The sequence below is a fragment of the Mustela lutreola genome, chromosome 2, assembly GCF_030435805.1.
Source record: "Mustela lutreola isolate mMusLut2 chromosome 2, mMusLut2.pri, whole genome shotgun sequence".
NCBI classification, from domain to species: Eukaryota; Metazoa; Chordata; class Mammalia; order Carnivora; family Mustelidae; genus Mustela; species Mustela lutreola.
This window is the reverse complement of record NC_081291.1, coordinates 57,064,957-57,081,407: the sequence shown is the minus strand read 5'-3', so window position 1 is coordinate 57,081,407 and position 16,451 is coordinate 57,064,957. Positions and strand designations below refer to the sequence as shown.

The 16,451-nt window shown below is 50.8% G+C and overlaps 1 protein-coding gene across 2 annotated transcripts in view; it reads right to left on the bottom strand.

Moving 5' to 3' along the window:
* NUP210 (nucleoporin 210) overlaps window positions 1-16,451 on the bottom strand; it is a 103,106-nt gene that overhangs the window by 50,379 nt on the left and 36,276 nt on the right. For both annotated transcript variants that reach the window (XR_009350815.1, XM_059161870.1), the window contains exons 9-14: window positions 15,948-16,054; window positions 14,767-14,907; window positions 13,796-13,933; window positions 12,635-12,790; window positions 10,988-11,186; window positions 5,873-6,018 (exon numbers count right to left, since the gene is read on the bottom strand). Coding sequence is in view for 1 of the 2 variants with exons in the window: in XM_059161870.1 (XP_059017853.1) it covers window positions 5,873-6,018; window positions 10,988-11,186; window positions 12,635-12,790; window positions 13,796-13,933; window positions 14,767-14,907; window positions 15,948-16,054 (887 nt within the window). In the remaining variant the exon portion in view is untranslated. The remainder of the gene's footprint in view (window positions 1-5,872; window positions 6,019-10,987; window positions 11,187-12,634; window positions 12,791-13,795; window positions 13,934-14,766; window positions 14,908-15,947; window positions 16,055-16,451) is intronic.

The window sequence follows — 16,451 nt, the reverse complement described above, 5'->3', positions numbered from 1 at the left end:
CACCGCAATGCTGCAGTGACGGAGCCTGCACCAGTCCCCTACTCTTGGCCTGAAGGATCCCTTGACCTCTCATGATCCCCAACATTTTCATAACAAGCATTGCAAATACCTATTACCCTGACAGCCTTGCAACAGCTGGCAAGACGGAGGAAGGGGCACTGGTTCCGAAAGTGGAATCACCATCAGGCAAAAAAGGATGCCAGGACTGATTAGCAATGTCTGCTGTGGGTATGGATACACACAGGTGTAACGTATGTCATAGACTGCCACCCACGTGGGTGGGGCCACTTCTAGCTCAGAATGGCCAGCATGCTGGCAGCTGGGAGGCCACTGTTAACACACCTCGAGTGTGTCTTCGGTTTACTGCCTAGAGCATCCAGAGTTACATCTGGGTCTTGCTTCCCCAACCTCTACTCTCCCGGAATCTATAAAGCCCCGAGGGTTTGTGCCGCTCTGGGCAGAACATCCAATCTCAGACACTTTGCAGGTAGAGACCAGAATGTATTGCTGGGTTGTCATGAAGACTGGACGGTCAGTGCACACTCCAGTCCAGTCTACACTGACCCACTCACCAGGGCACCTAATCCTCCACCCAGGTCCTTCCATGCCCACATGGTGGCTAGATTCTCATCCCCCAAATGCCAAGAGCTTCAAATCCTCACAGGTACAGACTGATGGCTGCTCGGCTGTCACCTGGAGCCGTGTCCTGGCAAGCGGCCATCTTCCTCCATATGGAGGGGGAGTCTGACCTGAGTGACAGGTTTTAAGACCCACACACCCTCCAGGATGGAGGCAGGAGGGCAAGGTGACATGACCTGCTGAGGCCTCTTGGGCACAGGTTCTCTGGGTTGGGTACTTACATTAAACCCTTAGCAAAGAAAGCATATCACTTGACAATGAGAATTCTGTCCTTTGAACTTCTTTGTTTTTTTGCAATATGGACACTTTCCTGAATTTGTTATTGGGTATCACTTCTCCAGGTCTCCCTCCATGCACATGTACACACACATGTGCAATTTCAAAAAACCTGGGGCGCCCGCAGCCACAGACTCTACCTTGCTTGTGAGCCCAGGTCTCAAAACCATCAAAAGAGTCCTTTTCCTGCACATGAATGGCCAGAGCAACATCAGGGCCTTCGTTTTTCTTCCTCAAGACAGCCTCATGGCCTGCACCACTCAGGCCTCTGCTCAGACTTCACCTCCTCGGAGACACCTTCTCTGACCCCTTCAGACAGAACCTCCTGTCCCCAGCTACCTCTTTTCCCAACTCAATCACCCTTGTCACTCCCTGCCACCATTTTCCGTATGATGTTTCTCGGTCACCACAACTAGAATGAAGTTGGTACTGGCCAGCTGTGCAACCTTAAGCAGGTTAACCTCTATAAGGCTCAGTCTCCCCATCCAGTAAAATGGTACAACAAGAACGCAAGCCTCATAAGTTTGCTATAGAGATTCAAGGGCATGTGAACGAAAGCCCTAAGTACATGTCCCATGCGTGCTCAATAAATGGCCCCTGCTGTTATCAACCATCATTATTATTAACTGACATCCCCATTTTACAGATGGAAAGCATGAATCCTAGCAAAGTGAAACCACGTGTCCAGGTTTACCCAGTCTGTTCCAAGTCCAGTGCTCTGTTCTTCCCCAAGTCTCAATGCTACAACCAGCAAAACTTCTCTGTGGCAAAGCAGGTCACTGTAAATGTGGCCAAAGGACTTTTTCTTTCCATGGCCAGCCCAAAGGGAAAGATGGTGTAAAGGCACCACGTGGCCTGTAATTAACAACTGGAGAACAATGAATTATCACCTTCATGTGTAATGCTCTTCCCACTCAGGCATAAAAGTGTCACAGCATCCTGTGCCAAGAAGAAAGGTTAATAATCAGCCCAGCTAATGAAGGACACCCATAAATCGTATAGGTTCCTTGGCGGCTATGAAGGCATAGGTATTTGAACTGGCCAGGCCAGAGAGGAGAGAGCCCCTGCACCTCGGACGAGACCCCGACTCTGGGGCCTTGGGAACCTGGTTTGCAGAACAAGAGGGTGAGTCTAGACATCAGGAGGCCCTTAGCGCAGACAGCCTACACTTCCAGCAGCCAGCACCACGCGCCCCCTCGCAGGGATGCTCACACTGGGTCCAGAATCAAGAAACAGAAGGAGAGAGGTGGGGTGGGCAGAAGTCAGGGCCGCACTGCACCTGGCTGTCCCAGGGGCTGAGGTTGTTGAGTTCAGTCATGCTGACACTGTGGGAATGGAGAGCCAAGTGGGGTCCCCAGACCCATGCAGTAGGGACTCCCGGGGGTAACCTGCTGGTAGGTTAAGGGATGCCAATCCCTGTAGCAGACAGAAGCCGGATTGTAACTGGGGTGCTGATTGTGGAAGGGATGAGGTAGCCAGCAAACATAAGCCCCTCCAAGGTCCAAATAGAGGGGGTTACCATGTATGTCAGGGGGCAGGGCCGAGCGGTGCCCATCTTAAATGTGGACCTGACTTTGTCCTTCCCTGACCTTCACCAGCTGTCCACTGCTAGGTAAGAAGAGAGTAAATAGCCACCCCTAACTCGGCATTCAAACACCTCCTTGATCTGACTGACCCAGGGAGACTTCACAGCCTCCTATGTCACCTGACACACACGATTTCGAGTGCTCTCATCAGCCAGGCTCCCTGCAAAGAAGGCCCTCCTTCTACTTCTGTGTTCATCGATGACCTGCCCCCTTGGGGCTCTTCATTCCCTTTACTATGTTCACTGCAGTTGTCTGACCACCTGCCGTCCTCACGGACTAGTGGCCAGCCAGGGCACAGTGTGGGATTTCTCCCTGCATCTCTGTCTCTCCAGCCTGGGTCAGGTACCAACTGTGTATCTTACTCAGAGATGATTTCCACACTGCTCTCTTCCTTAGAGAAAGGACCCCATTTTGTTAGTGTAGGTAACTGTCCAGCTAAAATATTTCCTAGCCTCTGTTGAAGATAGATATGCCCAACGGATTAAGTTCTGGCCAATGAAGTAGAAACTGTTCCTTTAAACTTCTGACGAAAGAGCCCTTTCCCCTTCTAGCTACACGGAACGCAGATGTGATGGCTGGAGCTCCAGCAGCCATTTTAAACTATAAGGCAAATGTGAGGATGAAAGCAATGTACTAGAATGATGAAAAATAGAAACCTGGGGCCCTGGTGACTATGGAGTTGCCACACTAGCCCCATGTGAAGGCTCTCATGTGAAAGGGAAATAAACCCTCTACACTGGCTAAGCCACAGTTTTGGATTTTGTTATATGTAAATAAACTTGATCTTAATTATTATCAGAACAGAAGAAAGATTAAAAAACGAGAAGAAAAGACCTATATCCTTCTATAATTTGTCCAGTCAGGAAGCCTCGATTGGGAACCTGTCCATATTTTCTTCACACTTAATCCCACCTTGGGACAGTGAGCTCAGTCGGTTGCCTCTGATACTTCAGTCACACACCCCAGTTAAATAGGATGTCTGGTCCTTTAGAGCAAGCACCAAGGAAGAGTCCCGTGGAACTTCCTTCCCAGGGTCCTAAAGAAACTCTACCTGAGGCTGTGGGTGGCAGGGGTTCCTCAAGAAGGCTGCCCATCTCTGGAATCATGTTTTCTGAGCCCTACCCCTGTTCCCTGATCAGGAAGGGGATCCTGACTTCCTATTTTTAAACTGCCACCCTCCCCCTTCCTTACCCTCCCTTTCGTCCTCTCCCACTTTACTTTTTGCATGGGAAGCACTGGTTTATTACTGTCTCTGCCAGCATGTCCGTTCATGAGGACAAGGATTTCTGTAGGTTTTTTTTTTTTTTTTAAGATTTGATTTATTCATTTGAGAGAGAGAGAGAGAGAGAGAGAGAGCATGAGAGGGGAAAAGGGCAGAGGGAGAAGCAGACTCCCCATGGAACTGGGAGCCCGATGCAGGACTCGCTCCCAGGACTCTGGGATCATGGACTGAGCTGAAGGCAGTCGCTTAACCAACTGAGCCACCCAGATGCCCCTTCTGTGTGTTCTCTGTACTGTGCATTCCTAAGTTTCAGAGCAAGAACTGGTGTAGAAAAGGTGTTCATATAGATTTTGGCAATGGAGGGGATTAGAGGGGAGGGCTAAGGAGATGTTGGTTTCTGTCCTGGCTAGTAAGTCTGAACACATGTGCACACTCATTGATTCTAAATAAAACAACCCTTCTCAAAAAATACCCATTTCCAGGTATTTAACCAAAGGAAATGAAAACGCTAACTCAAAAAGATATTTGCACTCCCCTGTTTCTTTCAGCATTATTTACAACAGCCAAGGTATGGAAATAACTTAAGTGTTCAGCAACAGATGAATGGATGAAGATGTGATACACACACACACACAGGAATATTTTTCAACCATAAAAAAGAAGGATATCCTACCATGGGCAACACTATGGATGGACTTTGAGGGCAGTGTGCTGAGATAAGTCAGAAAGAAAACACTGTATGATCTCACTGTAATCTAAAAGAGAAAAAGAGCTCACAGACAGAGAACAGATTGGTGGTGGCAGGGCTGCTGGGGAGGGCTGTGGGGCAGCAAATGGGTGAAGGGAGTCAGGGGTACAAACTTCCAGTTATAAAATTCATAACTCCTGGCAATGTCCTGTACAGCACGGTGACTAGAGTTAATAACACCATGTCGCATATTTGAAAGTCGCTAGGAGAGTAGATTATGACTAAGAAAGTTGATAAGACAGAGTAAGACTAGACTTACTGGGGTGACAATTTCACAATGTATACAAATACGAATCATTACCTTGTACAGGTGAACTAGTATGTCACATGTCAATTACCCAAAAGAAACACAAAACCAACCCAACCCTTGGTGGTTATCTGTTCTGTATCAGGCGCTATGCTCAGGGCCAGAGATTCAGAGGTAAAAGGCTCTAACTCCACTGACTCCACTTCTAATGTCTGAGAGGGGGAAGAAAACCTGTTCCCACAAACCACAGGGACCAGAGCTGTTCTAGAGGCTGATGCTGGATGTCAGGGAAATGTGGCCCTAACTGGCCCAGTCTGGGAGGCTGGCAGAGGAGGGGGCCTCCAGGAGGTTGACCCTTTCCCCCTCCCCTGCAGGGGGAGCCAACTCACCGAATCAGGGCCTCCTGTGTGAGAGGCAAAGTTCTCAGTAGGTCTGCCATCCCCCTACCGCAAGCTGCTGTGTAAACCCTTCCAAACCCCCCTTGGAAGAAGGTCTGGTTCCCTTTCATTAACATTTTAATAACTAACCCTGCTGCACTCACTCCCTTCCAGGCACTGTTCTAAGTCTGTTTCATTCATTAGCTCAGCTACTCCTCACAACAACCCTAGGGTTTAGGTGTTGTCTTAGCCTCATTCTACAGACAGGGAAAGGGGAGGTCCGGAAAATGAAATGAGCCAATGCCACAGAGATGGTGTCAGAGCTGGTGACTGGGAGTTGGTGTCAAAGCCGAGGCAGTGGGCGCTGAGCTGCAAAGGCTTTAGCTGCCTCTGGCTACAGATGGATGAAGGGGGACTCCTACTCCAGCTGGTTGCCTGACAGAGGGCAAACAGCACAATTCAGACCTGAGCTGCATCTCCCAGACCCCAGAGTCAGCACCGTGTGCCATCCTAGGGTTCCATGAAGACCTGGATAGCTCTGGAGTGGACCAGAAGCCTTCCTGTCCGGACCCCTTCAGGGAACATATCATCCACACACGTGTTAACAATCACTGTCTCCAATTGGGGAGGCTCTGCTCCTTCAACATTTCAGACAAGAGGGAGCGGTCGCTCTTCCAAAAGCTATTCTCACCAATCAGGGTTTTAATACAAATTTGCCAGAGCCAGTGAATTACTCGCATTGGGGGAGGAGGTAGAGGGCAGGGACCCCAGGCTCACCTTGAGGGGCAGGTAGGCGGCAATGGTGATCCGTGCGCTCAGGTGGACGTGGCCATGTCTGTAGCTCACAAGGAGTGTGGTGTAGCCCTGGACCTCTGCTCTCACCTTGACCCCACTGCAGTGCTCAGACCCCGGCTGCAGCCTCCCTGTAAGAAGAGAGTCAAATGGTCACTGTGAACTTGCCTTTGCCTAGAAAAGCATGACAGGCTGACAGCCCTTCCTTCATCCTGGGCTTCATATGCAATCTAATTTTTTCAACTTAAAAATATCAAGACTAATTCCCATACCAAAAATATACGTAGCATAAGCATACAATTCACAGTGATTCCCCATCCCTCCCCACAAACTGAACACACCCTGTATTGAGGATCAAGAAAAAGAATGACCAAAAAAAAAAAAAGAAAAGAAACAGGATGACCTATAACCCTGCATCTCCCATAGATCTTTCTGGTCACTAGCCCTCCCCAAAGGAAAACCGCTGTTACCTGACTTTTTACCACCAGCTTAATTTTGCTGGCTGCCCTATTTTAACCACAGTGAATCACTAAACATAAACTCCTTTGTATTTGCCCTTTTGAGCTCAGTATTGGTGGTGAGAGCCCTCCTTTTATTTTGCATGAGGTAGACCTTTAATCCACATTTGTAGTATGATTGTGCTGTGTGAATAGACAGCCGCTGATGTCCCCATACTATTACAAACATCTGGGTTGTTTGCAGGGTGGGGCTCTGATGCAGGGTGCTGCTATGAATGGGCATGTGTACGTCTTCTCCTGGCTGGATATATTCTATCATTTCTATTACGTGTACCCCTAAGAGTATGGTATGTCCACCCCCCATCTTTACTGCTAGGACCACACGTATGTTCACTCTTCATCTTTATTGCCAAATTTCTTCCCCAAAATGGATGCATCAAGGCATATTGCCACTAGAAGCTACACAGCATTCCCACCAATACTCGGTATTTCCCATGATTAAAAAAAAAAAAAAAAAAAAAGCCATTCTGGTGGGAGGGTAGCAGCATCTTACTGTTTTCTTTCTAAACATGAGAAAAAATTTCCGTGACACCCCATATACTCATCCCCTAGATTCTACGAAGAATATTTCGCTGTATTTCTCTTACTGCATAGCAATCCATCCCCCTACTCATCCAACAACTGATCTTACTTTTCAGTGCATTTAAAAGTAAGTTGCAGGCATCAGCACACTTCATTTGAAATGTTTTAGATATGCATAATTATCTCCAGTTCAGTATTTCTTCCTGGTTCTTTTTTCTTAAGGTCAAATTTACACAAAGTGAGATACACAGATCTTAAGTGGGCCGCACTATGAGTTCAGACAAACACATCCTCCTGTGAAACCCAAACCTCTACCAAGATGTGGGACGTGACCTGCCTCTGTGGTTCCCTCCTACTCCTTCTCGGGAGCCACCACCCCAACCCCAACCCACCCCCGGTCCCAGAAGCAATCACTATGACATTCTGATTTTTTTTCCACCATAGTTTTTCTTTTTCTTTAAGGGTTTTATTTATTTATTCGACAGAGAGAGACACAGTGAGAGAGGGAACACAAGCAGGGAGAGTGGGAGGGGGAGAAGCAGGCTTCCTGCTGAGCAAGAAGCCAGGTGCAGGACTTGATCCCAGGACCCTGGAATCATACCTGAGCTGAAGGCAGACGCTTAATGACTGAACCACCCAAGTGTCCCAGTTTAGTTTTTTCTTTTTAAATAACAGTTTCATTGAGCTATAACTCACTTACCACAGAATCACCCATTTAGAGGGTACTCACAATTCAGTGGTTTTTAACATGTTCATAGAGTCCCATAGCTATCACTGCTAATTTTAGAACATCTCCTCTCGGGGAAAAAGAAACCCTGCCTCCACGACCAGTCTCTCTCTGTGTAGATCAGTCTGCCTCACACTGCACATCAATAAAGTGGGCTCTTTGAGTAGGGCTGGTTTCAAGCAGCATGCGTTTGAAATTCATCTAGGCTGTGGCATGACCAATAGTTGGCTCCCCTTTATTGCTGAGTCTTCCATTGCAAGGGTTCCAGTTTGCTCATCCATTTGCCAGCTGATAAGCACTGGGGCTGTTTCCTGGCTGGGGTGATCAAGGAGCTAAGTCGGCTGTGCCCTGGGCAGAAGTCCCTACACCACCAAGGGTGAGCTAGGGAGTCCACGCACAGAGCCCACGAGTTCCGGAAAACTGCAAGTCTGCCAAATAGACCGATTTGTGTTCATAGCTACATACAGTGGACAGGGAAATGCTAGGTCTGAGCGTGGACTCTGCTGGCGGGGAGTCTGGACAAGCGCTTTTCTGGACACGGCCCTAAATTATGAGCCAGGAAACCAAGTCCTCTGCATAGCTGGGAAGAGAGTGCTGGAGAACCGGGGGTCCTGACACCTGGCAGAAGAGCCCCCTGAGCTTCCTCCCACCCAGCCTGCCGTGGAAAGACTCAGGGCTCCCCCAGTATCCAGGCTCTCCCCATCCTGTGGCCTCCACCGTAGCAATGAGAGATCCACCTGCACGAACCTGGGGCCCAACTTGGAACATGCCACCGCCTCTGCGGTCTCTGGCCTCTGACATACTCTTCCTGCTCCTCGGTACACTCCCCAGTTTGTCCCCTCTCATCCTTAGGGTTCTGCTCTCATTTCCTCTAAGCAGCCTTCCCAGACACCCCCAAACTGGCTTGGGCACCCATCTTGGGCACATTTCTGCTCAGGAATACATTCGGGCATTTCTGCCGAGGGCCCGCCCAACAGTGGGAGGGACTTCCGGGACCTGGGCTTACGCGCAGGCGCACTCCCTTCCAGGTACGTAACTGCCTGCGGAAGGGTGGGTCTTGCTAGGCTGTGTGGGCCATGAAGGTGACACCACGCCCTGGTGTTTACCAGGAACCCCCAGAGCACGGCACTTACTAGGTGCCCCATGAACAGGCTGCTGAAAACCAGCTGAGGCTGGGAACAGAGAAGGGGCCAGGGCAGAGCAAGAGCTGAGATGTGGCCACCCTGGGCACTGAGCCTAGCCAAGTCCAAAGCCCTGGGGTTCCACCGGAAGCTCCCTGGTGCCTACAGCCCCAGAACTTTCAGGGGGACTTCAGTGTTGAGGACGAGGAGCAAACGGGGTCCCAGCGGCCAACTCCAATAGGAAAAGAGTGGAACCTCAAACTGACCCAGAGGGTGCTGGGAGCCTGGGGCCATCCCTTCCTGAGAACCAGGACCTAAGTCCCATCGCTTGTCCTCTCAACCTGGGCAATCTTGCCTGGGAAAGAGGCTGAGACAGAAGAAAACCTAACAGGGGGATCTGCTGGCCCCACCTGGTCTCTAGTCCCACAGATTTCCACAATGCCATCATCCCTCTGCCCTGATGAGGCTTAGGTGGTAATATACATAGTTCTCATAAAACCTGGATCCTACACACAGGCTTTCCAAAGCCAAATCAGCTCTACACTGAGACATTTCAGGGGCTTCGTAAGGGGAATTTTGATGCCACAGGATTTTGGTCTTGGCTGTGGTATTTAGAACCAAACTCCTTGAAAAATCCTTCTGCACTGGGCTGAGAGATGTTCATTTGTAATCCTCACAGCAAGTGAGAAGATAGTATCCCTGTTTTATACATGGAAAAGTCAAGGCTCAGAGAAGCTGGGCAACTTGTCTACCACCATGCAGCCAATTTATGGAAGAAGGATGCATAGTTGTAGAGCTCCCAACCCTATCCTTCATTCCCAGGAGGTCCTGGGAGGAGGTCACTGACCTAGTGCCTGGGGCCACAGCCTGAAGACTCTCCTCCCAGACACATATCAGGGGTGCTACAGGGGGAGCCATCAGCCAGCCTCTCTCTCCCTCATGCTGAGATCTTCCTCCATTCTAAATGGTTGCCTCACTAAGGACACTTAAATTTTCAAAAAGCTGTTCCTCCATGGATGGTCAGAGAGGGCACAGCAGCAGCATCCAAGGACGGACGTGAACGTGGTTTGCTTAGTGGCCTTTCAGAGACACTGCCCCCTTCCTTGGCATAGCTTCAGGTTCACAGGTCTCCATGAGTAACCACAAATACAGCAGGGGCATGTGAAGCCGCCCAAGCACTGCAGGCAATCCTACAAATACCTCTGCCAACTGAGCTTCTTAAACCTGTTGGGATTGAGTGGTCACTCCTGTGCTCAACCACCAACAGTGGCTCCCCACTGGCTAGACCCTGAAGTCCAAGCCCTTCGTGATTCATGATTCCACAGGTCCCCATCCCAGGGCCACGGTATGCGCCTGTGCCCCACAGACGTGTCCACCTCTGGGACCACAAAGACCCTGCCCACCTGTGACTTCTAACCCTGCCCAAACCTTCCTCTTCCCTCAGTGAATTATCAGTCCTTGGTTTTCTCTGTCCACAGAACCTCCCCCCACTGCCCCGACCCGCTGCCCCTGGCCGGCTCCCCTGCGAGGCACCATTTCTCAGGGGACAAAAGGCTTCAGGGTCAGTGTCAGACTCACATCAGTCTCTATCCCATCCCACCTGTGCCCTTGTGTGATCTTGGGCAGCCAGGCAGCCCCAGTCTCTTCCCATGACACGTGGGCCAACCACAGTCCCCCTCCCACACTCCCAGGAAGTCTGATGAGTCACACACACTGAGTGCTCACTGCACCTGGTAGGGTTGACATCCCTTAAACTAAGTTCTGTGGCCACCATCACCACTTATATCACCACTGAAACCCTGCCCAGCATGCCCAAGAGGAAAGAGCAATGTGCACAGCTTCGACTATTCAGGGGGTCGGACCCTGCATGCCACGAAGGTGTCAGGACTGTCACCAGCCAAAATCCCTACGGACCGTGTATTCTGAGCTCCTCTTACCATCTAGACACTGTAACGGGCACGAGGACATGCAGTTCTACTTAGGATGACACCCATTTTAGAGATGTGGAACCTGAGGTTCTGAAAGCCCAGTGACAGAGCAGGTCACATGTGGGCAAGACCATTGCTGATGGTGGGACAAGGGACGAATGCCATTCCTGATGCTGTAACCCTCAAGCCCTCCCTTTAGGAATCTGGGGCAGCCCATGTTGAGAACTTTGGCGGTCTGGCCTGATCCCCGTCTGGCACCTGCCCACTCACCAGTGCTGGTTTACCTGGAAGTGGCTGGAACACGCCCTGGTTCTCCACCTCAATAACCAAGTCAAAATGGGAGCAGTCGCTCAGGGTGACCACCTCGTTGGCCCCGCCAGGAATAAGGCCATTGATCCTCAGGGGCAGCTCCAAGGTCTGGCCCACACGGGCCTCCACCTGGCACGGGGCGAACTCCATGCTGCTGGGCTCGATCACATAGACCTGGAGGGCAGGGGTGCAGACAGAGGTCAGCAGGCTCCATGCGAGAGGAAGGGCCCGCGCCAGTATTTACTAAGAGCTGCCATGCTCTGGGCACCAAGGATGCGTCAGTAAGAAGACTGAGCTTTGGAGGACATGGGTGCTGGGACTGGAGTGAGTTCAGGGACAGAGCTGTCCAGGAAGGCCCCTCTGAGATGGTGACACAGGAGCTCAGACCTTAGGGGCATGTCAGAGGTGGCCAGACAGAAGTGTGGGGGAAAGACGTTGTAGGAAGAAGAGACAGTATGTGCAAATATCCTAAGCCAAGCAGCAGCTCAGCTTACTGGAGGAATATAAAGAAGGTCACAGTACAGGGCGAGAGGCGTCCTTGCCCACAGCTAACACTTCGATGAAACAAAACTTTCCATAGTCCAGGTTCTTTTTAAAAATGTTGCTAAGTTCAATCCCCTCAGCCTGTTTTTTAAGAAGATTCTATTAGCAATCTCTATTTGATGAAGACACAGGAGGTTAAGGGACTTGCCCACCCACCATGGAGTCTGGCCTGGGCAGCCTGGTCCCAGAACAGGCTCTAACCATGACACACACTGTCTCTTAAGGAACTCTCCTCGGATTTTTGGTTGGACAACTGGGTGAAAGGTGGCACCTGTGCTGACATAAGGAAGCTTGGGGCAGGGGAAGGGAGCAAGGTGGTCGTAGTTTATGTCATATTCCACAATTATGCTGTAGCTAAAGGGTCTCAGTTACAACACTTTGTATGCGAGAATGAGATCAATCTTTAGATGGGTGTGTGTGTGTGTGTGTGTGTGTGTGTGTCTGTCTGTCTGTCTACGCGATCCAAATAAAAAGACTAGAATCATCTGTCCATCCATGTTCCAAATAATAAAAGGGAAGGCTGGGATTGGACACATAACATATGGAGCTTTGACTTTTCCTCTCAATGAAGTAACAATGACAGATTGAGGTCAGGGTCAAGAAGTCAGGAGGCCAAGGTGGGGCTGGCAGAGGTCAGTGGCCGGTGACCACTCCCACCCAAAGCCTTATGCTAAGTGAGTTGGTCCAACATCACTTGTGATGAAGAGCCAGGTGTAGGGCCCCAGTACACGGAGAGGAAAGGAGTCAGAGCCAGGTGTCCTGGAGTCTGGCACCTCCCTCTCACTGCGAATTTACCAACACTCAGTGGCCCTTCTGATTTGGAGATTCAGACCTCTCGGGTCTGAGGAGTTTTCTAGAATGACTCCTTTGAATATCTCATGTCTTCTGTGTTCTCTGATCTCCTTTCCAGAAATTCCACCTATGCTGACCCTGGCCCTTCTGTGTCCCATCCCCTGGCTGGTGGGGAATGTCACATCCATCCCCCTGCCCACCACCAACACCAAGTATAAGACTGAGGACTGGATGTGAGGAGGTAGCTAGAGACTGCCATCCTGAGCTTTGGGCCCCTGAGGTCTCACCTTCATTTCCCCGAAATGTAGCGGGTTCTGCACATCATGTGCCTGGATCACACTGAGTCCGGTGTCACTGCCTGTGGTCATCACACCCTTGACAGTGACAGTGGCAACCACATAGCTTGACGAAGACCAGCTGAAGTTCCCACTCCCACCATGGGCCTGCAGAGAAGAACCATCAGATCAATCCACCTACTTGGTCTTTCTGTCTGTCCTTCTGTCTCACTCTCTGACTCGCATGGTCAGCAGCCTCCCACCCCATGGAAAACCCTGGCATCAGGGCTATCTGGCTGGAGGCCATCTCCCTACCTCATTCTCTCTGCCCTGCCTCGTTTCTCCTCCTCATAATCTGGGGGTCTTGTGGCTGACACCCACTGTCACCTGTGTCACCTGCTCCCCAGATCAGGGAGCACCTACAGACTGGAGTAGGAGAACCCTGGGCCACAGTCAGGTGCTAGAAGCTACTTCCCTGACCAGGCCCAACACTCCCTCCTGACACATACCCCTGCCACTCCTGGTCATCCACCATGGAGTAGAGACAGTCCAGTGGCTTCCCAGGTCAGGGGCCACCACCCCGGAGCCCAAGAGAGGCCAGGAAGGGGAGACACCTGTGTGAACAGGCAGCAGATCCCAGTGACAGTCCTCACTGCCAGGGAGACAGCGGGGACTGATGGGCACTCTACTGGCCACTGATGGGGACTCAAGCCCCCATGGGAGTCAGTCCCTGCCAGTGAAGGCCAGGCAGGCACATGAACATCAGAAACTGAGAACACTTGACAGGTGACAGTTAGAGATGTTTTTCCCTGGAATTTCACATTTCACATTTTTCTCCAGGAATAGTTACACTATTTGTAGAAAATAATCTTTTTTTGTTGTTGTTGTTGTTGTTTTTAAAAAACAACAACAACAACAAAAATGCAGGTGGAAGTTAAATCTGTATTCCAGGTTTTATTATGCTTTCTTTTCTGTTTTTCAGGGGTTTTTTTCTGATTACCAAAATACAATGCTGTGATAGAAACCCCAGAAAATACAAGAAGCATAATTCCCTGACTTTAAATTCTTTCCAACCACTAGAAGGTAATAGTAAAAGAAACAGGAGGGGTGAAAAGCCCCAATCCCAAGGAAACACCCAAAGGAATGCACCCAGATGTGGGGAATCACGGTTACCTTTATTGTGTACTGATAGGCGCCTGTCTTTGGTTGCCACGGAAACGTCAAGATGCTCGGATAGAGGGTGATGGGGACGTGAATTTCTACCTCCTGCTGGTTCCACACAGGCACCCGTAATGTGTGGACCCCTCCATCCTACAGAGAGGTGAGGGTGCCACACGTCACCATGACAACCAGGTCATTAGAGGTTTTCCCAGTCAAGCAGACCCCCACCCCTCCCTGGAGATCAGGTCACAAAGAGATTCCTTGATGGTCTGGGAGCAGGAAGGAAAATGCTAGATACCCTGGAGCCTTCTCTGTCTCCATGGAGACAGCTTCCCAGGGCTCTGGAACAGCCACGCAAGTAATGCTGCTTGACTTCACCCTCTCAGCACCCTACCTGGGATGCTGTGGTTACCCTCGCTTGACAGATGGGGAAACTGAGGCATGGGCCACTGCAGCAACTTTGCCCAAAGCCCCTGGAGCTGCAGTGACAGACTGGTAGGAATTGCAGTCTGGCCTGCAGGCCATTCTTTTCTGCTGCCTGTTAAGGGGCCAGGACAGGTTTTGTGCAGGGTAGGAAGATAAGAATACCTGTGCTAATGTTCCAATCAATAAAAAACTGCTCATGCCTAAAAGAGACTGGCATTTTAAATGAAGGGGGGAAATGAAGACTTTAAAGGATCCAAGAGCTAAAATAACCAGAGGGTGCTCATGACTCCTGGAAACGGCACAGCTAGGCACATGGGCCTAACTCCGTTTCCCTAACAGGGTTTCCACCCCAATCCTAGAAGGGCAGGCTTACCTTGACAGAGGCTGGCAAAGGGCAAAGGAGGAGGGGTACCCTGTGTGGACATGGGGGACAGGGAGGCAACCCCCACGGTACCCACAAGAGTGGCACACCAGGCTGAACTTTGGGCACCCTGCTCCCCCAGCGCATGTCCAGCCTGGGAGGCTGCAGGGGACAGAGGAGGGAGGTGCCGACTTGCCTGGTCTACCACGGAGGTGAGGGCTGCCTCGATGGCCGTCTGGCCCCTCTTTTTTGCCCTGACGTGATGGTATGATCCATTCTGGGAAGAAGTGAGCACCTCAAAGAACTCGGGAGGCAGCACGGTTTCAATGCGAATATTCTGGAAGGGAGGCAGGATGAGTGAAAGAGGTGTTTCTGGGAGTGTGTCTGGAAGTCAGAACGCAGTAAAGGAGCAATGTGACCCACAGAGAGCAGCCAGACCCGGCAACAGGGCCCCCTGAGGCCCAGAGGTTTCCAAAACCAGCAGAGCAGCTGGACTAGATGTAAAACTGGGCTCTGTCTCCTCTGGCCTTTGACCCCCTCCCAGGCCACTACCCTCTCCCCACATGGCCCTGCTGTGATTACCCATGTGGTGCTCAGGGGAGCCCAAAGCCTACTTTCGCCAGCTTTCTCAGACCCTGAGGTTCCAAAGAGGAAACCAGCAAACACCAAAAAGGTCACCAATATCCATTAGAGCTTTCTTCCCCCCAAAATGTTGATCGATAGTCTATGTAAAACAACACGAGGAAAGCAATGACCTGCAAAGCTGCCAAGGGGGAACATTGCTTCCTTCTTCTAAAACCCCAGAGCTCCCTAGGAAGGTCGCAGACGTTCTAGCTGATGATACTGGGAACTTCTCACGAAGGACCAAAACCTGCCAAGACTCCTGTCGTCCTATGTCTGCCATTCCTTTCTAAAGCCAGAAAGCCAAGCTTGGCCTAGGTCACAGTTACGGGTATTAGACAGTTACAAGTATTCCTGGCTCCGCAGGGAAAGGTCAGGAACTGTTCCCTGCACTTCCATAAAGCAGGCAGAGACAGATTCTCAGCACCATGAAGTCTCAGGCCAACGACAAGGGAGCAGGAAGGCAGCTGGCAGATGTTATTTCCCATCCCTGCCTTCTTGAACCTTCTTGAGCCTGCAGCCTGCTCTCCCCACTTGGACCCTGCAGGGGTAGGGCTAGGGGGGCAGAGATTCGCAGGTTCACAAAGTCCAGAGAGGCACGAGGGATGTCACGGTGCTGTCCCCCATGAACCCAGCAGCACCATCAGCAATCACTGAACTCAGCTTGCCTATATGGGGGCCCTGCAGCTTTGGGGTGCCACTCAAGGAGACATATCCCTCACTGAAACCCCGCTGGGACCCAAGGCAGGCACTCACGTCTGACAGGTAGACCTTGTTGCCGGACTTGTCAAGCACTTCGATGGTGACTTCATACAGGCGGCCGGTCTCCAGCACCCACCTGTCACCAGGATGGACTGTGAACCCTACAAAACAGGCAGGCAACAAAGCCTGACCACTTGGGCCACAGGGACATGCCCCTGAGGAAGAAGATGGTAGCAGGCACACCGGTAGGACCCCACAAACTATTCACCTGCACTCCTCCAAGGAGAAAGAACAGCTGCTAATCACGGGGAGACCTAATGCCCACCAGCAGCCCTGGGGATGCAGATGCTGGGCTGAGCCCTCAGCCACCCCAGCACCACCTGAGCATATCCCACACCAACTGCTGTAGGGCTCATTCAGCCTGAGCCTGTCCACTGAAGGTTAGACTCTGAATCCATTGTAACTGTTATGAACCGAATCCACAGTAGGTCTGCACTCTGAATCCATAGTAGGTCTACTCTTTAAATCCACAGTGAGTCTACATCTGAATCCATAGTA